The sequence below is a fragment of the Hyperolius riggenbachi genome, chromosome 3 (assembly GCF_040937935.1).
Source record: "Hyperolius riggenbachi isolate aHypRig1 chromosome 3, aHypRig1.pri, whole genome shotgun sequence".
Taxonomy (NCBI): domain Eukaryota; kingdom Metazoa; phylum Chordata; class Amphibia; order Anura; family Hyperoliidae; genus Hyperolius; species Hyperolius riggenbachi.
The window spans coordinates 323,744,920-323,766,306 of NC_090648.1; the positions used below are offsets into that span (position 1 = coordinate 323,744,920).

The window sequence follows — 21,387 nt, forward strand, 5'->3', positions numbered from 1 at the left end:
CCACACTAGCCTACATACGATTGCTGCTCCCCTGCCAGCTACGGGTCACACTTTGCCCATCTGCCACACTAACGATTGCTGCTTCCCCTCAGCCGCGGATTACACAGTGCCCACCTGCCTCACTAACCTTACCTATGATCGCTGCTCTCCCACAAGCCTCGGACCACATAGTGCCCCCTGCCACACTAACCTACATACGATTGCTGCTCCCCTGCTAGCCATGCATCCCACATTGCCCATCTGCCACACTAACGATTGCTGCTTCCCTACCAGCCATGGTTTACATAGTGAATCTATGCCACACTAACCTTACCTATGATCGCTGCTCTCCCGCAAGCCTCGGATCACACAGTGCCCCCCTGCCACACTAGCCTACATACGATTTCTACTCCCCTGCTAGCCACGGATCCCACATTTCCCATCTGCCACACTAACAATTGCTGCTTCCCCACCAGCCATGGATTACACAGTGCCCCCCCTGCCTCACTAACCTTACCTATGATCGCTGCTCTCCCGCAAGCCTCAGATCACACAGTGCCCCCTGCCACACTAGCCTACATACGATTGCTGCTCCCCTGCCAGCTACGGGTCACACATTGCCCATCTGCCACACTAACGATTGCTGCTTCCCCACCAGCCGGGGATTACACAGTGCCCCCATGCCTCACTAACCTTACCTATGATTGCTGCTCTACTGTAAGCCTCGGACCACACGGTGCCCCCCTGCCACACTAACCTACATACAATTGCTGCTCCCCTTCTAGCCATGGATCCCACATTGCCCATCTGCCACACTAACGATTTCTGCTTTCCTACCAGCCATGGTTTACATAGTGCATCTCTGCCACACTAACCTTACCTATGATTGCTGTTCTGCACCAGCAGAGGATCACACAGTGCCCCTCTGACACTAACTTCACCCACAATCACTGCTCTCCCCACCAGAGGCAGATCACACAGTGCCCCTCTGCCGAGTACTGTCATCATCTGGCAGTGTCACTATAAAAAGCAACATGAAAGCAGGTACAAATGCCCCCCTTGTACCATATCAGGCAAGATACCTGGACTAATTAACCCCTTACAGTCTCCAAGCATTTTCCTCACACTGTGCTGCTGTTTATGTGGTTTGTCAATATATAAAGATAGACACTGTTGAGCAATTAAACCCTCATAGTCTTAACATCTTCAAGACCACAGGCTTTACCCCCCCCCCCCCCCCAAAAAAAAAGACCAGGCTATTTTTCACAAAAATGGCCACTGCAACTTTAAGGGCCCAGGACGTTATGCCGATCGGCATTAGGCGGCCCTTGGGCTGCAGCCGCGGGCACGCGCCCATCGGCGTGACTCGGTCCTAGAGTGGTTAAAGCATCTTCCCCACGCTGTGCTGCTGTTAATGTTGTGTATCAACACTTTAACAGCAGCACAGTGGGGGAGATGCTTAGAGGTCATAAGGGGGTAAATGCACCAAGTGTCTTAAAGAACATTTTTTTAATTCAAAATATTTAGTTGCACCACTCTGACACATACAAAGATAAATAAACACTCCTTCAAGCCTATGAGCATTTCAGCGCATACTTTTCACCCTTCTCTTTTCATAACTAGGGTTATACAGGTGGCAGCCATTACCTCTGAGCTTAGTAGGAGGTTTTAGATCATGGGTGTGTTTGTCATCAGCTACTCTCCCTCACAGGGGCGTCGTCTATGTGAAATCTCACACAAGCTGAGATCACCTCCCCTGTGACATCATCAGTAGCAGCCTGTGTTTTGTTTTAGTTTTTTATCTCCTCCACCAGTCTGCCGGATTCTGTTCCGGCAATATGAAAGGAAGGGAGGGGTTCCTCCAATAAATGTAAAATATTTTATATTTGTCATCAAGCAGCTGAAAAAAGGCTGATATTTATTATTATAAGTTAGAAAATAGATTTTATTTCTGAAATCTTGTATTTTTAATTTGGGTCCACTTTAGCAGCCGGACAGTGTGGAGAGGATGCTTGAAGGTCATGAGGGGTTAATTGTTCCAGGTATTTTGCCTTATACAACATTCATGATTCCACTGTAATAAGCATTATATAGCTAGAATAAAAGCGTCCATAACTCTCCACACTTTCATGGGTCGACTTACACTTGAGCCATCAACAAATTCCAGCTTAAGCGGGTCAAATTTTTGGATCAACTTATGAACAATGTCAACTTACATTCAAGGATGGGCAGGTTTAGGAAAGATTACTGGTGCCCAGAATCCCCTCTCAGATAGGCATGGTCGGAAGAGCCAATTTCCGATTCCGCGGTAATTCCGCATACCGCCATAACAAAATTCCGCTTCCGCTACATTCCGGTGGAATTCCGCTACATTCCGCGGAATTCCGCGGTATTCCGCCACGTGCACTTTCCCTATTTTTTAAACGGATTTCTGTAAATTTAGGAGGAATTACTCAATCGCTCATTTGAAATATCGTTTTTGTATCTGAAATTTAAGATGATCATCAATACTGTTGATAACAGTCTATTGTTAATAAAGTTGATTTGTATTTTGTAAATTTGGATAAAAAAATGTTGAAACCGTTATTTTAGCGCGGTAACTTTCCGCTGATTATGATTGGTCAACTCATTCCGCATCTCCTGATTGGTCAATTCATTCTGATTCCGATTTTGCCGGAATTCCGAATTCCGGATTGCAATTTCCGAATTCCGCGGAACCATGCGGAAACCCCAATTCCCGCGGAATTTTGGAATTTTAGCTTCCGCGGAATTCGGAAGCCCATGCCTGCTCTCAGACTGGAGCAATGCAGTATCTGACGACAGGCACAAGTTAAGAAACTAGAATGTATCCTGCATCCTTGTAGAATGCTTCACTTCCCCCTTCATTACAGATCTTGGCTGTCCTCATTATTATCTGTATTCACTGGCTCCGGTAATACCAAACTGAACATGCTTCAGAGGCCAGTGGATACAGATATCAATGTTTACCATCGGCTGACTTCTGTAGTGATAGGAGAAGAAGCACTGAGGGAGGTCTGGATGGATAAACAAGATGAATACTCCCTGGTCCCTGGCTGCCCAAGTGATAGGCCTCTTAAATCAAATTACTTTTATTTCTCACTGAAGTATGTGCCTCGATCTCCTCCATGTGTTTCTCACCCTCTCTCCCTGGTACATTCTCTCTCCCAAATCTCTACCCCCTGTCTCTCCTCCACAGTGCAATATGTCTGTATATTATCTCAGCATGGCCCTGCAAAATACAATATTGTTATCCTGGTCAGGCATCTCTCACCTGTTTCTGTGTTGCACTTGCCTTCCATTTCCTCTGTTACATGCCTCTCTCTCTCTCTATTTCTCACCTACAGCGAACCGCAATAGACTTCAATGGGGATTTGAACTTTGAAAACTAGAAACATTTATGCTGGCCACAAAAGTGATGGAAAAGATGTTTCAAGGGGTCTAACACCTGGAGGGGGGCATGGATGAGTGGGATAGATGCCAAAAGTCCCGGGGAAAAATCTGGATTTGACGCAAAGCAGTGTTTTAAGGGCAGAAATCACATTGAATGCTAAATAGCAGGCCTAAAGTGCTTTCAAACATCTTGCATGTGTATACATCAATCAGGGAGTGTAATTAGAGTACTGCTTCCCACTGACACACCAAACTCACAGTGTAACGCACCGCAAACAGCTGTTTGCATAGTGACGGCCGTGCTGGACTGGTGCGCACCATGGCGAGAGTGCAGCCTGTGGCGGTGTTCAAGCCCATATGGTCGCCGGGCTGTGGTAGCTCAATGACAGTGACTGTCCAGCTGATCAAATTTGGTCTGTCCAAAATGAAGCAACGACCTTATTATCTTCTTGTATGTAGGTAGGCATAGGTAGGTGCCCCAGTATAGGTAGGTAGGCATAGGTAGGTGTCCCAGTATAGGTAGATAGGCATAGGTAGGTGCCCCAGTATTTAGCTAGGCATAGGTATGTCCCAGTATAGGTAGATAGGTATAGGTAGGTGCCCCAGTAGTTAGCTAGGCATAGGTAGGAGTCCCAGTATAGGTAGGTAGGCATAGGTAGGTGTCCCAGTATAAGTAGGTAGGCATAGGTAGGTGTCCCAGTATAGGTAGATAGTCATAGGTAGGTGTCCCAGTAGTTATCTAGGCATAGGTAGGAGTCCCAGCATAGGTAGGTAGGCATAGGTAGGTGTCTCAGTATAGGTAGATAGGCATAGGTAGGTGCCCCAGTAGTTAGCTAGGCGGCATAGGTAGGTGTCCTAGTATAGGTAGGTAGGTAGGCATAGGTAGGTGTCCCCGTATAGGTAAGTAGGTGCCCCAGTAGTTAGGTAGGCATAGGTAGGTGTCCCAGTACAGATAGTTAGGCAGGGCCTGGCTGGCACAGTAATAGCAATTACCAAGGTCCAGCTGCAACAAATAGGACTGTATCAGTGTCAGTGGGCAACACAAAAAAAACACATCAGGAGAACATTAGCTCTGAAAAGAGCTGTTGTGGGGTGCTATTTTAGCAATAACAATCAGCCAGGAGCAAGCTAACAAGCCTACAAGAGCCTAACTAATCTTTCCCTATGAGAGTCTGCCTGCAGCTGTCCCTTCACTAATTACTGCAGGTACACGAGTGAGTTTAATAGCCAGCGCTGCCTGCCTTTTATAAGGGGGGGAGTGGCTCCAGAAGAGAGTGTAGCCTAATTGGCTACAATATGCCTGCTGACTGTGATGTAGAGGGTCAAAGTTGACCCTAATGGCACACTATGGGGGCGAACCTAACTTCCGCAAAAGTTCCCCTTCGCTGGCGAATGCGAACCACCGAAAGTTTGCCTGGAACCGTTCGCCGGCGAACCGTCCGGGCTATCTCTAGAGCTAATCTTGTTCTTGTGATCTATTTTTTTTTTTGTGCGGCCCACTTGCATTATATACAGCCCTGTCAGTCAGTCGCAGCTGGCCTTTTTGCCCCTTGGTGGTTTAATTTTCACTACTGTGCCAAGTGCACATTGTAATACCCATCACTGCATATACCTACCTGTTGTTCACAGTGCACCCACCTACCTACGTGAGCGCACGCAGTGTCACTGTGCCTGTCCGGTACCTGTCTGTGTGTGACAGGTGCACATTGTAATATCCAGTACTGCATATACCTACCTGTTATTCACTTCAGTGCACCCACCTACCACTGTGCCTGTGTGCTGATGGACGCTATGTTGTGTATAGTGTACGAGTCCCCTGACCTCCCACACTGACCTGACAACCCTGTGCCCACATTACTGTGATGATTGGTGGGCAGGGGATACTCTTCTATTACTAACTGACTCCTATCTGCAGCTCAGGAAGCAGGAACAGTCTGCCCAGAGGACAGGTATACACTGTGTAATGGCTCACCCCCCCCCCCCTTCCTTTCACTATTCAGTCTCACTGACTGACCTGCCCTCTGCTATTTTATCGGCTCTGCTCACTTCAGCCTGCATTTTCTTTTAACCCTTTCACTGCTTGTCCTAGCTTCTTAAGCTTTGTGTATCCTAATTTAATAATTTGTAGTGATGCTCAAATACCCCTTTTTAAAATTCGAGTTTGGTCGAATTCGAATAGTAAATTATTCGAGGTCAGTCGAATATTCGAGTCGAATAATTTTTACTATTCGATTCGACCTCGGACTTCGAGCTCACTATTTGAGTCGGTATTCGAGCTAACTATTCGAGCTGACTATTCGAATTGGCCTTAAATAGCTTCCCAACACTTGTTTTGAGGGTTAATGATGCAAGAAACATATTTTTTTCCAAGTGACAACAGCAAGTGATTATGTGGGGATGTTCCTTTAAAAAAAAAAAAAGGTGAAAAGAGAAGTTGTGTCCAGAATTTTGTTCAGTACTGTATATACTTCTTCTTCTTCTTCTTCTTTATCTTCTATATCTTCTTCTTCTTCTTCTATATCTTCTTCTTCTTCTTCATCTTCTTCTTCTTCTTCTTCATCTTCTTCATCTTCATCTTCTTCATCTTCATCTTCTTCATCTTCTTCATCTTCATCTTCTTCATCTTCTTCTTCATCTTCTTCATCTTCTTCATCTTCATCTTCTTCATCTTCTTCTTCATCTTCTTCATCTTCATCTTCTTCATCTTCTTCTTCTTCTTCTTCTTCATCTTCTTCTTCATCTTCTTCATCTTCTTCTTCATCTTCTTCATCTTCATCTTCTTCATCTTCTTCTTCATCTTCTTCATCTTCTTCATCTTCATCTTCTTCATCTTCTTCTTCATCTTCTTCATCTTCATCTTCTTCATCTTCTTCTTCTTCTTCTTCTTCTTCTTCTTCATCTTCTTCTTCATCTTCTTCATCTTCTTCTTCATCTTCTTCATCTTCATCTTCTTCATCTTCTTCATCTTCATCTTCTTCATCTTCTTCTTCATCTTCTTCATCTTCTTCATATTCATCTTCTTCATCTTCTTCTTCATCTTCTTCATCTTCATCTTCTTCATCTTCTTCTTCTTCTTCATCTTCTTCTTCATCTTCTTCATCTTCTTCTTCATCTTCTTCATCTTCATCTTCTTCATCTTCATCTTCATCTTCTTCATCTTCTTCTTCATCTTCTTCTTCTTCTTCTTCTTCTTCTTCTTCATCTTCTTCTTCATCTTCTTCATCTTCTTCTTCATCTTCTTCATCTTCATCTTCATCTTCATCTTCTTCATCTTCTTCTTCATCTTCTTCATCTTCTTCATCTTCATCTTCTTCATCTTCTTCTTCATCTTCTTCATCTTCATCTTCTTCTTCTTCTTCTTCTTCTTCATCTTCTTCTTCATCTTCTTCATCTTCTTCTTCATCTTCTTCTTCATCTTCTTCATCTTCTTCTTCATCTTCTTCATCTTCTTCTTCTTCATCTTCTTCATCTTCTTCTTCTTCTTCATCTTCTTCTATATCGTCTTCTTCGTCACTTATTTCTCTTTTCATTTTTTTTTTTTTAAAGAAATGCAGCTATTTTTGAGCGTAACAACAAATAGCTGGTGGCGCACGCATGTTGGAAGCGCCATTGTATGTGCTCCCTGGCAGTGGAAACACACAGACAGCAGGAGGTAAATTTAGCAGCAGGAGGAGGAGGATGAGTGTGTGGCAGCATGCAGTCAATGAGGCAGGCAGCGTGACATAATAGCCCTGGTACCTAGCGGTGATACCAGGGCCGTAAATAAACACAACAGGAGGTCCCAGACAGCGGTCGTGCAGCCCACATTGTGTCCAATACACAACTGGGACAACACAGTTTTCAACCCGGGCACCTCAGAAAAATTAAACCTTTTTTTGTAATGGTTTTGTAGTTTTGGTTTTACAACCAATTACACAGATATATAGCTATTTTTTGACGTAATAGCTGGTGGCAGAGTGGCAGCAGAAGGTAAATCTGTGTACCCTGGCGGTGGGAAACACAGACAGACAGCAGCAGCAGCAGGAGGAGGAATGGAGGAGAGTAATTATGTGAGCAGCTATTGTTTGACGTAATAGCTGGTGGCAGTGTGGCAGCAGAAGGTAATTCTGTGTACCCTGGCAGTGGGAAACACAGACAGACAGCAGCAGCAGGAGGAATGGAGGAGTAGTGTGAGTGTGGCAGCAGGTAGGCAGCGTGACATAATAGCCCTGGTACCTAGCGGTGATACCAGGGCCGTAAATAAACACAACAGGAGGTCCCAGACAGCGGTCGTGCAGCCCACATTGTGTCCAATACACAACTGGGACAACACAGTTTTCAACCCGGGCACCTCAGAAAAATTAAACCTTTTTTTTTTTTAATGGTTTTTTGGTTTTTGGTTTTACAACCAATTTAGCTATTTTTGGACGTAATAGCTGGTGGCAGAGTGGCAGCAGAAGAAGGTAATTCTGTGTACCCTGGCAGTGGGAAACACAGACAGACAGCAGCAGCAGGAGGAGGAATGGAGGAGTAGGCGAGCAGCTATTGTTTGACGTAATAGCTGGTGGCAGAGTGGCAGCAGAAGGTAAATCATCTGTGTACCCTGGCAGTGGGAAACACAGACAGACAGCAGCAGCAGCAGCAGGAGGAGGTATGGAGGAGCAGTGTGAGTGTGGCAGCAGGTAGGCAGCGTGACATAATAGCCCTGGTACCTAGCGGTGATACCAGGGCCGTAAATAAACACAACAGGAGGTCCCAGACAGCGGTCGTGCAGCCCACATTGTGTCCAATACACAACTGGAACAACACAGTTTTCAACCCGGGCACCTCAGAAAAATTAAACCTTTTTTTTTTTTAATGGTTTGTTTGGTTTCGGTTTTGCAACCAATATAGCTATTGTTTGACGTAATAGCTGGTGGCAGAGTGGCAGCAGAAGAAGGTCATTCTGTGTACCCTGGCAGTGGGAAACACAGACAGACAGCAGAAGGGCAGTACACAGCAGCCCACTGTAGGTGTAAAATGTGTGGCTGCAGGCGACGTAATAGTCAAAGTGAACCAGGCTGGCTTAGTGAGCAGGAGCCAGGAGGTGGTAAAGGGTGGTAAGGCACATTAACGATGGTTCCGGCAGCCAGTTCATGTCCCCCTCTCGCCGACAACAGGGGCCAGGAACTCGCCTTCCACCCACGCCTGGTTCATCTTGAGAAACGTCAGTCTGTCCACAGACTTGTGAGACAGACGTGAGCGTTTCTCGGTGACCACGCCACCAGCTGCACTGAAGCAGCGCTCGGACAGCACGCTGGAAGGGGGGCAGGACAGCACTTCCAGGGCGTACTGCGCTAGCTCGCTCCAGATCTCCATGCGCTTGACCCAATACTCCATGGGATCAACAGGGGCATCGCTGTCAAGCCCGCTGTACGACCCCATGTAGTCAGCCACCATGCGGGTCAGGCGCTGGCTGTGACCGGAGGAGGATGCTGCTGCATGCATCTCCTCTCTAGTCACTGCTGCCGGAGCCTCTACAGTCCTGTAGAGCTCGTGGCTGAGAGACAGCAGGTCTGTGGGGCGCTTGCTGCTGCTGGATGCAGGCACCTGCTGCTGCCTCTGTGCTGGCTGCTGGACAGTGGGGGTGGAAGGCTGGGGGAAGGCTTCCTCCAAGCGCTCAACAAGGGCCTGCTGCAAGCTCCTTATTTGTTGCGCTGGGTCTCCTCCTGCAGGCGGCAGGAACTGGCTCAACTTCCCCTTGAGGCGTGGGTCCAACATCATGCTGATCCAGATGTCCTCCCTCTGCTTCATCTGGATCACCCTGGGGTCCCTGCGCAGGCACGCCAGCATGTGCGCTGCCATTGGGAAGAGGCGGGCCACGTCTGCTGGCACATCGACGTCAGTGCTGTCCTCATCCTCCTCCTCTGCCGCCTCATCCTCTCTCCACCCCCGCACCAACTCAGCTGCGCTGTGCTGATCCCCCTCATCAGCAGCCAGGTCAGGGACCTCCACCAAGTCCTCCTCCTCCTCCCCCTCAGAGGTGGACTGCGCAGCTGGTTGCCGCTCCTGCTGGTCCAAGGCTGCCGCTCCCTGTTCCAGCAAACCATCGAGGGCCCTGTTCAGCAGAGAAACCAGGGGCACCCACTCGCAGACCATAGCATGGTCTCTGCTCACCATGTTTGTGGCCTGCAGGAAGGGAGCCAGCACAAAGCACACCTGCTGCATGTGCCTCCAGTCATCATCGGGGACGATGGACGGGATGTTGCTGGTCTTGTCCCTTCTCCGAGCTGCGGAAACAGTGGCCAGGGCAAGGTACTGGTTGACAGCGTGCCTCTGTTCAACCATACGCTCCAACATCGCCAGGGTGGAGTTCCAGCGAGTCGGAACGTCAATGATCAGCCGATGGCGTGGCAGATCCAGCTCCTTTTGCACGTCTTCCAGGCTCGCACAGGCTGCAGCCGAGCGCCGGAAGTGACGCACAACATTCCTTGCCGTTTCCAGCAGTTCGCCCATCCCCTGGTAGGTGCGCAGGAACTTCTGCACCACCAGGTTCAGCACGTGGGCAAGACAGGGGATGTGGGTCAGGTTTCCCCTGTCTATGGCAGCAACCAGATTGGCCCCATTGTCGGACACCACCTCTCCGACTCTGAGGCCTCTGGGGGTCAGCCAAATCCTCTCCTGCTCCTGGAGTTTGGCCAACACGTGGGCTGCCGTCAGCTTGGTCTTGCCAAGGCTGACCAAGTGCAGCAGCGCTTGGCAGTGGCGGGCCTTCACGCTGCTGCTGAGGCGGGGGGTTTGGCCAGGTGTGGCGGAGGATGGCAGAGGATCGGAGGAACCCGCTGCAGTTCCCCTGACCCTGCGGGGTGGCACCACCCAGTGTGTTGCTGCTGCTGCTGCTGCTGTGCCCGCTGCTGCTCTCCCATCCTCACCCCCTTCCACCAAGCTGACCCAGTGGACAGTGAAGGACAGGTAGCGGCCTGTCCCGAAGCGGCTGCTCCAGGAGTCCATGGTGACGTGGACCCTTTCACCAACCGCGTGCTCCAGCCCTCGCTCCACATTGGCCATCACAAAGCGGTGCAGTGCTGGAATGGCCTTGCGGGAGAAAAAGTGTCTGCTGGGGAGCTGCCAGTCTGGGGCTGCACAAGCAAGCAGCGCCCGCATGTCGCTCCCCTCCTGCACGAGCGTGTACGGCAGGAGTTGGGAGCACATGGCCCGTGCCAGCAAGCCGTTCAGCTGCCGCACGCGACGGCTGCTGGGAGGCAGAGCCCTAACCACCCCCTGGAAGGACTCGCTCAAAAGGCTCTGGCGTGGCCTTTTGCTGACACGGGAATCACCAGACACAGCGGAGGAGGCCACTGAGGACTGGCTGCCAGAACAGGCCTCAGTGTCGGCGGCAGGAGTTGCAGAGGGGGGAGGAGCAGTGCGTTTCCGCACTCCTGCTGGTGCTGCTGGAGGAGCAGGAGGGCGGGTGGCTGCTGTTGCTGCTGCTGAAGGCTGTGCAGTGATGGGTGTGGTGCCACTGCCAGCACCAGATGCCTTCAGCCTCTGGAACTCCTCATGCTGGTGGAAATGTTTAGCCGCAAGGTGGTTGATCAGCGAGCTGGTGCTGAACTTTAAGGGGTCTGCACCTCTGCTCAACTTCCGCTGACAGTGGTTGCAAGTGGCGTACTTGCTGTACACAGTGGGCATGGTGAAAAAGCGCCAGATTGGTGACAGAAACATCCCCCTACGGCATGGAAGCGCTGCTGCCTGTCTCCCTGTGGTGGTTGGGGGGGGGGCTTGGGTGCGGCTGGTGGTGGTACTGGCTGATGCTGCTGCTGCTGCTGCTGAGCCTGAGACACCAGCAGGCTGTGGGTCGCTGCCAATGCTTGCAATGATGCGCCTCCTTGCAAGGCCCACAAGCGCATCCTCCTCCTCCTCCGAGCTGCTGAGGACGACATCCCCTGGAGGTGGTGGCACCCAGTCTCTGTCTGTCACCGGGTCATCAACATCATCCTCCCCCTCCTCAAACATGTCCTGCTGGGATGATGACCCCCCAAACTCCTCTCCTGATGCATGGATGGGCTGCTTGACTGTCGCCACAGTCTTGCTGTCCAATCCCTCATCCCCCAAAGTGCCCATCAGCATCTCCTCCTCAAAATCGCCAACAACAGCAGACAATTGACTCATCATGCCTGGGGTCAAAAGAGTGCTGAATGAGAGGTCGGCGACTGACGGTGAACTGGCCTCCTCCCCAGACCCTGCTGGGCGGCTGCTGCGAACAGGGGTGGTGGTGGTGGTGGTGGTGAGGGTGGAGGCCTCGGATGCAGAGCTGATGGCGGGCTGCTCATCCTCCGTCATGAGTTGCACCACAGTGTCTGCATCCTTTTCCTCAATGGGACGTTTCCGACCCGGCTGGAGGAAAATCGGAGCAGGTGCTACACGCTGCTGCTGCTGTGTCTCTGCAGCGTGAGTTGCAGATGCTCCTGCTGGGCGGCGCCCAAGGCGTCCACGGCCAGTGGCTATGGGAGGAATGTTAGCCACTGACGCTGCTGCTGCTGCTGCGGAACTGTGCATGGTGGCGCGCCCGCGGCCGCGGCTTGCCACAATGCTGCTCCCTCTCCTCCTGATTCCCTTGCTGCCCTTCCCCTTGCCCAAACCGCGCTGGCTGCCACTTCCAGACATCTTAAATGTTTTGGGCGTATAGACAAAAGTTTTGTAAAAGGGCGGGTGAAAAGTGGGGTACTTTAATGGAGTGGGTTGGTTGGTGAGGTTACTGAGTGAGTGTCCCCTAGTACAGTAAGTAAGTAGTAACAGTCAGGAAGTACAACTAGCAGTTACAATAATCAGTAGTAATCACAAGTAAATTTAGTGTGTGTACACTCAGACAGTGAGTGCACGCACGCAGGAGCTAGTAGCCTATGAACACAGTGACTGAGTGTCCTAGACTCCTAGTACAGTAAGAGTAAGTAGTAACAGTAAGTAGAACTAACTAATTACAATAATCAATCAGCGATCAGAAGGAAATGGAGTGTGGGTGGTGTGTGTACACTCAGACAGTGAGTGACCGCACGCAGGAGCTAGTAGCCTATGAACACAGTGACTGAGTGTCCTAGACTCCTAGTACAGTAAGAGTAAGTAGTAACAGTAAGTAGAACTAACTAATTACAATAATCAATCAGCGATCAGAAGGAAATGGAGTGTGGGTGGTGTGTGTACACTCAGACAGTGAGTGACCGCACGCAGGAGCTAGTAGCCTATGAACACAGTGACTGTCTGACTGAGTGTCCTAGACTCCTAGTACAGTAAGAGTAAGTAGTAACAGTAAGTACAACTAACTAACAATAATCTATCAGTAATCAGAAGGAAATAGAGTGTGTGTACACACAGACAGTGAGTGAGTGCACACACGCAGGAGCTAGCTAGTAGCCTATAAACAGTGACAGTCAGTGAGTGTCCTACTCCTAGTACAGTATAACTACAATACTACCGTCTTTCCCCTAAAGTAAGACCTACCCCGAAAGTAAGGCCTCCCTTATATTTCAAGCATGCTTGAAATATAAGGCCTACCCCGAAAATAAGGCCTAGCTGGGGGCGGGGCGCTGTGTGTATGGGGAGGTGCGTGGTCTCTTACCGCACCTCCCTTGTGGCTGCGTCCCCCTTCGTTCCTGGTAATTCCTCCGGTGGCGGCGGCATAGTAATCCATCTGTGAGGGCGCCCTGTGACCCTCACGCAGTACGCTAGGCCGGCTCTGCGCTGGCGCCCTCTTCCTGTCATCATGTGCGCCCGGCAGATGCGTCCCAGGCGCACATTGATTAATCAGTGTGCGCCTGGGACGCATCTGCCGGGCGCACATGATGACAGGAAGAGGGCGCCAGCGCAGAGCCGGCCTAGCGTACTGCGTGAGGGTCACAGGGCGCCCTCACAGATGGATTACTATGCCGCCGCCACCGGAGGAATTACCAGGAACGGAGGGGGACGCAGCCACAAGGGAGGTGCGGTAAGAGACCACGCACCTGCCCATACACACAGCGTCTAGCCCCTCCCACCCCCGAAAATAAGCCCTAGCACACATTTCCTCCCCAAAAAGAATATAAGACAGTGTCTTATATTCGGGGAAAGACGGTATTAGTAAAGGACAGCAGAAATACTGGTATAGATGAGAGAAATAAACAGAGGACAGCTGCCCACAGAGGCAAGGCCCCCCTGAGGCCTAAACCTGTAAGCTTGCAGCAGCTGCCTGTCTCTAATGTAACACACAAGCTACTAACTAAAATACAATGTCTATCTAACTAACAACAATATAGGTGTATATGGCAGGTGTAGGTGAGCAAAAACGCTAGGTAAATGATCACAATAGAGCACTTGCTAAGCCAAAGCACAAAGGAGCAACTCTCTCTCTGTACAAGTCTCAGGCAAGCATGGAGAAACGTAACATGGCGGCCGCTATTTATAGGGTAGGGGCTGGCCAGGGTCCCCCTCTGTGATTGGCTGCCGTCAGAGGGCCTGGGAGCCCTCTGATTGGCTCTAAGGACATCAATCTGGGCTATGACGCTATTCGAGCTCGGTACCGAGCTCGAATAGCGCCGAGTTGCTCGAATAGCTCGAATAGTGAATGGGCTATTCGAGTGTACTCGGATAGCCCATTCGAATAGCTCCAGCTATTCGGAGCTCGAATACCGAGCTCGAATAGCTGAAAAAGAGCTCGAATATTCGAGCTACTCGAATATTCGAGCTCTGCTGAGCACCACTGATAATTTGTAGCTCCTGCTGGTCTCCCATTAAGAATGTCTTAAAGTGTACCAGAGATGATTGACACTGTTGTATACATACCTGGGGCTTCCTCCCACCCCATGCGCACAGATCGCTCCCACGCCGCCGTCCTCTGCTGCCTGCAGCTCCGGTATCGGGTCCCGTTAGTTCTGCCAGTCTGCGCAAGCGAAGTGTGCCCTCTACGTATCTCTCCGGTGGCCGCTGGAGAGATACGTAAAAGGGCACAGTTCCTCTTGCGCAGACTGGCCTTGACTGGCTGAACTAACGTTACCCGATACCGGAGCTGCAGGACGGTGGCGTGGGAGCGATCTGTGCGCATGGGGCTGGAGGAAGCCCCAGGTATGTATAAAACAGTATCAATCATCTCTGGTTGGTTTCCTTTAAGGCGGCCATACATCAGCAACTTGGCAGCTGATCGACCATCTCAATAATTATTGAGTCGGATGAAAGTCTTTGCTGCCAAATGCATGCCCGATTGAAGATTGGTTGCATATATCGGTCAGACATGCTGCAAGATGTAGGGCCGACTTTCTGTACTGGGTGCGCGACGGTAACGGTGAACGTTATCGGGGCAAGCAACAAATGTGTCCTATATGGGCCTGGGTGGTGGGGGGGGGGCAGGGCTGATGATGTGTGAGGGGCCCAAACATTTCTGATGTCGGCCCTGACTGGAGATACTGTACTAACTTCACTGGGGACAACTAGCTTCACTGGGGGCAACTAGCTTCACTGGGGGCAACTATTTTAGCTTCACTGGGGGCAGCTATACTGGGGGCAACTGTACAAGCTACACTGGGGACAACTGTACTAGCTATGCTGGGGGCAACTGTACTAGCTATACTGGGGGCAACTGTATGAGATATACTGGGGGCAACTAAACTAAGTTTACTAGGGGCAACTATACTAGCTATACTGGGGCAACTGTACTAGCTATACTGGGGGCAACTGTACTGGCTATACTGGGGGCAACTAAACTAAGCTTACTGAGGGCAACTATACTAGCTATACTGGGGCAACTATACTGATTTCACTAGGGTCAACTATACTAGCTATACTGGGGCAACTATACTAACTTCACTGGGGGCAACTATACTAGCTTCACTGGGGCAGCTATACTGGGGGCAACTGTACTAGCTATACTGGGGGCAACTGTTCTAGCTATACTGGGGGCAACTGTTCCAGCTATGCTGGGGGCAACTGTACCAGCTATACTGGGGGCAACTGTACCAGCTATACTGGGGGACAACTGTACTAGCTATTTTGGGGGCAACTGTACCAGCTATACTGGGGGCAACTGTACCAGATATACTGGGGGCAACTGTACCAGCTATACTGGGGGCAACTGTACTAGCTACACTGGGGGCAACTGTACTAGCTATACTGGGGGCAACTAAACTAAGTTTACTGGGGGCAACTATACTAGCTATACTGGGGCAACTATACTGACTTCACTAGGGGCAACTATACTAGCTATACTGGGGGCAACTATACTAGCTATACTGGGGCAACTATACTAACTTCACTGGGGGCAACTAGCTTCACTGGGGTCAACTATACTAGCTTCACTGGGGGCAGCTATACTGGGGGCAACTGTACTAGCTATATTGGGGGCAACTGTACTAGCTATACTGTGGCAACTAAACTAAGTTTACTGGGGTGGGGGCAACTATACTAGCTATACTGGGGTAACTATACTAGCTACACTGGGGGCAACTATATTACCTACACTTAGGGCAGCTATACTAGCTATATTGGGTGCAACTATACTAGCTATAATGGGGCAGTGGCGGCATCAGGGGGTTGCTTTGGGTGCTGAAGCACCCCCTAAAATTCTCCAAGCACCCCTAAAGCACCCCTCTAGTAGACGCCATGTCAGTTCACTGACAGCAGCAGCCCGCAGCTCCGACAGTGGCAGAGCAGGACTACAGTAAAATGGCATCTGAAGCCCTGCTCTGGAAACTTGAGTTGGCAGTGCAGGACTTCGGGCGCCATTTTCCCGTAGCCCTGCTCTCAGCGCGGGAGTTTCAGTTGCTGGCTGGCTGCAGAGGATCGTGGGAGCTGCGTGCCAGACAGAGGCCGGGACAGGAGGTCTGCTGCTGCTTCAGGTGAGTAAATGTTTTTTTTTTATATTAGCAGGTGTATCAACTGTCCTGGCCAGGTCTGCTACATGATTGAAGTGTTTTCTGGCCAGGTCGGCCACATGATTGCATGTATTTTCTGGTCAAATCTTCCACATGATTGCATGTATTTTCTGATCAGGTCTGCCACATGATTGCATGTATTTTCTGGTCAAATCTTCCACATGATTGCATGTATTTTCTGGTCAAATCTTCCACATGATTGCATGTATTTTCTGGCCAGGTCTGCTACATGATTGCATGTATTTTCTGGTCAAATCTGCTGACATGATTGCATGTATTTTCTGGCCAGGACTGCCACATGATTGCATGTATTTTCTGGTCAAATCTTCCACATGATTGCATGTATTTTCTGGTCAAATCTGCCAACATGATTGCATGTATTTTCTGGTCAAATCTGCCGACATGATTGCATGTATTTTCTGGTCAAATCTGCCGACATGATTGCATGTATTTTCCGGTCAAATCTGCCGACATGATTGCATGTATTTTCCGGTCAAATCTGCCGACATGATTGCATATATTTTTTGGTCAAATCTGCCGACATGATTGCATGTATTTTCTGGTCAAATCTGCTGACATGATTGCATGTATTTTCTGGGCAAATCTGTCGACATGATTGCATGTATTTTCTGGTCAAATCTGCCGACATGATTGCATGTATTTTATGGGCAAATCTGCCGATATGATTGCATGTATTTTCTGTGCAATTCTGCCGACATGATTGAACTATTTTCTGGTCAAATCTTCCACATGATTGCATGTATTTCCTGGTCAAATCTTCCACATGATTGCATGTATTTTCTGGCCAGGTCTGCTACATGATTGCATGTATTTTCTGGTCAAATCTGCCAACATGATTGCATATATTTTCTGGCCAGGACTGCCACATGATTGCATGTATTTTCTGGTTAAATCTTCCACATGATTGCATGTATTTTCTGGTCAAATCTGCCAACATGATTGCATGTATTTTCTGGCCAGGACTGCCACATGATTGCATGTATTTTTTGGTCAAATCTGCCGACATGATTGCATGTATTTTCTGGGCAAATCTGCCAACATGATTGCATGTATTTTCAGGTCAAATCTTCCGACATGATTGCATGTATTTTCTGGACAAATCTGCCGACATGTTTGCATGTATCTTCTGGGCAATTCTGCCGACATGATTGAACTATTTTCTGGTCAAATCTTCCACATGATTGCACGTATTTTCTGGTCAAATCTTCCACATCATTGCATGTATTTTCTGGCTAGGTCTGCTACATGATTGCATGTATTTTCTGGTGAAATCTACGGACATGATTACATGTATTTTCTGGCCAGGACTGCCACATGATTGCATGTATTTTCCGGTCAAATCTGCCACATGATTGCATGTATTTTCCGGTCAAATCTGCCACATGATTGCATGTATTTTCTGGTCAAATCTGCTGACATGATTGCATGTATTTTCTGGTCAAATCTGCCGACATGATTGCATGTATTTTCTGGGCAAATCTGCCGACATGATTGCATGTGTTTTCTGGTCAAATCTCCTGACATGATTGCATGTATTTTCTGGTCAAATCTCCCAACATGATTGCATGTATTGTCTGGGCAAATCTGCCGACATGATTGCATGTATTTTCAGGTCAAATCTGCCGACATGATTGCATGTATTTTCTGGGCAAATCTGTCAACATGATTGCATGTATTTTCTGGGCAAATCTTCCGACATGATTGCATATATTTTCTGGGCAAATCTGCCGACATGATTGCATGTATTTTCCGGGCAAATCTGCCGACATAATTGCATGTTTTTTCTGGGCAAATCTGCCGACATGATTGCACGTATTTTCGGGCAAATCTGCCTACATGATTGAACTATTCTCTGGTCAAATCTGCCACATGATTGCACGTATTTTCTAGTCAAATCTGCCAACATGATTGAATGTGTTTTTGGTCAAATCTGCCGACATGATTGAACATGTTTTCTGGTCAAATCTGCCGACATGATTGAACTTAATTTCTGGGCAAATCTGCTCACATTACGTGTATTTTCTTGAGAAAACCTGCACAATTATGTGAATTTTCTGGAGAAAGGGTCACCAAAACTTGGGCCTACTGCCTTTGTGTTGCACTTTTAAAGGGAACCCGAGGTGAGAATAATATTGAGGCTGCCATATTTATCTCCTTTTAAGCAATACCAGTTGCCTGGCTGCCGTGCAGGTCCTCTGCCTCTAATTCTCTCAACCATAGACCCTGAACAAGCATGCAGCAGGTCAGGGGTTTCTGACAATATTGTCAGAACTGACAAGATTAGCTGCATGCTTGTTTCTGGTGTAATTCAGTTCACTACTGCAGCTAAATAGATCAGCAGGGCTGCCTATTGTTTAAAAGGAAATAAATATGGCAGCCTCCATATCACTTTAAATTACAGTTAGCTCCGCCCTCATCCGGTCATGGCCACGCCAATTTTTCACAGGTTATAGCCGCACCCATTTTTTGTTAGCTACCTATACTGAGGCCAATTTTAGGGGAAGGGGGAGCCTACACCTGGCCTACACAGTTGTTGTTTTTTATGGCGGGGGTGTGTGTCTTTTAATACCCAGGACCGGGTGTCAAATGCCCTAGGTACGCCACTGGTTCAGGCCATTTCTAGCCATCTCTACCTTTGACAAGAGGAGCCCACTAGGGGCCCTCCATCCTCCATCTTATTACCTTTTCTTTGGTGCTAAGCTGGTAATTAACACCTTTATATGTGCATTGAATATTAGTAATCCTTAACTAACTGATTCCCTACTCATATTTCACACCTTTCTGACGCTGAAACTTTCCTTCATAGGTTTTAGGGCTTTATATCAATAGAGTGTTAGGGGCTCTATGTAAAACTCACACTGGGGCCCCAAGCTCCTCAGTTACGCCACTGAGCAGCACTGCTTAGTGCCGTTCATAACCAGTTTAGGCTTCAAAATTCAAGAATCAATTCATTAAAACAGAAAAAAGAGGAAAAAGCAAGAGGATTGAGATAGTTTTCCATGCTAAGGTTACAAAATGTACAGTGCAGTGAAGAAGCAAGGGGAATAAAGGCACCTTTATCCAGATCTTTGGTTTTATATTTATTTATGTTGTATCACATTGCTGGCTGCACATGGAGCGACTGTCTGATTTTCTGACTATTCTACTTGTAGAGCTGCTCTGCAGTGTAATAGTGTGAGTATCTAAAGCTGGATGTGTTGTACAGTGACACCTAGTGTTGAACTGTATTTCTTTACACTTCATCATTTTACCAAAGAAGAGATTTATAGTTCTTGTTTTCTGATTGATTAATTGATTTGTGTGTTATCTCTACAGATAGAAATTGGAACAGTGCTGCCTGTTGTTGTGAATAGACCAATTCTTTCTCCTGAGCAAGTCCAGGAAGAGACTGAAGAGGCTGAAGAATCAACTCCAAAATTAATTGATGGATCTTCACCACAGGGACCTTTGTCTCCTGGAGTCCAAATTCCGGAAGCAAGTGGAGGTTTGTGCCACGACTATTCAGGACTCAGTGCAGAGCACTCTCATGTGATTACATTTGACAACATGATTGAGAATGTTCATACTACTTCAAGGCAAATAGATTATTTTGCTTTATTAACACATTCAGAAAAATAACTCATGCTGCTATTTAGATTTCATTTTAATATTTGAAACCTCACATTTTATTGCAGAATTAAATATGAATGTTTTTATGTTATCTTTTTTTACTATTTATGTTTTTTATAATTTTATAGGTATACTTTATATTATATTATCTATTTGTTTAGCAATGATCATGTTAACTGAGAAAAACAAAAAGAAATAGCAATTTAAAGGGAACCTGACGTGAAAGGTATATGGTGGCAGCCATATTCATTTTCTTAATCAGCAGAAAAAATATCAGTTGCTTGGCAGTCCTGCTGATCTGGCTGAAGCAGTGTCTGAATTACACACCTGAAAGAAGCAAATTGTTAATCTAGTCAGAGTTTTGTCAGAGACAACTAATCTGCATGCTTATTCAGGGTCTATGGCTCAGACAACAGTAACTAGCTATGATTAAGGAGCCATGCAGAGCTCTGATATGCTTGAGTTTTTTCTGCGTGTCATTTGCTGTTCTAAATAAAGACTTGGATTTTTTACCCTCCCATTTGGTGTAGTGGGACGTTTTAGTGTCTATGGCTAAGAGTATTGGAAGCAAAGGATCAGTAGGACAGCCAGGCAATTGTTATTATTTAAAAGGAAATAAATATGGCAGCCTCTCCCTATGGCAGCAAATATGGCAGCCTCCCCACATGCCTCTCCCTTCAACTTCCCTTTAATGGAGAACTTGATAAACGTAACAGTCCAAGGACCACTGTCCCCCGGTACCATCCTGTGCTCCTCACATCCTGTGCTTCCCAGTCCTGTACTTTCCCATTCTGTGCTGTGCTGCCCACATCATGTGCTACTCCTATATTGTGCTGTGCTCCCCAATCCTGTCCTGTGTTCCCCGCATCCTGTGCTTACACAGTTCTGGTCTCCTTTGTCCTGTGTACTCCCCATCCCATAGGCAAATGCAGGGGGGGGGATTATTACAGCTGCCCAGAATCCCCCTCGGACCAGGGCCAGTGCAGTGGGGAGAGGCACAAGTTGAGACACTAGAATATCTGCAGGCATCCTGCAGTTCACAGCACTGCCCCCTTTCTTTACAGAGCATGGAGCAGCTTTGGGGAACTTAACAGAGCACAAAGTCAGTTATGAGCACAGCCCTGTGCCCTGCTGTGTGAACGTGTCACTTTCCCCTTTATTACATAATTTCATTAGTAACTGTATCCAAATTGCTGCTGATCAATCCCGTTGTCGATCGGGAGCAGATCGGAAATGTCGGAAATAAATGTCAGATCCCACATGATGTCCTACCATATTATTATACTAAATTGTGCATGGCTGAAGGAGACCTTTCAGGAACCCCCCCCCCCCTGAAAATCCTGGGTTTTCCCCTGCAATCCTGTATGGTGCTCCCCCTCTCTTTTGCTCTCTTTGTCCTCTGCTTTGCTCTTCCATTCTGTGCTGTTCTCCCCTCCTGTGCTCCCCTAGCCCAGGTATGCAGCAGAGTATAGCTGTATACAGTGGTAACGTGCTTTTCTCTCACCACCTCTGG

General features: G+C 48.0%; 1 protein-coding gene across 1 annotated transcript in view; it reads left to right on the forward strand.

The window, feature by feature from the left end:
* The first annotated feature begins 2,928 nt into the window (after positions 1-2,928).
* Positions 2,929-21,387, forward strand: part of EPYC (epiphycan) — a 33,599-nt gene continuing 15,140 nt past the window's right edge. Inside the window, exons 1-2 of the mRNA XM_068273660.1 lie at positions 2,929-3,150; positions 19,581-19,749. Of these exons, the coding sequence (XP_068129761.1) occupies positions 2,929-3,150; positions 19,581-19,749 (391 nt within the window). The remainder of the gene's footprint in view (positions 3,151-19,580; positions 19,750-21,387) is intronic.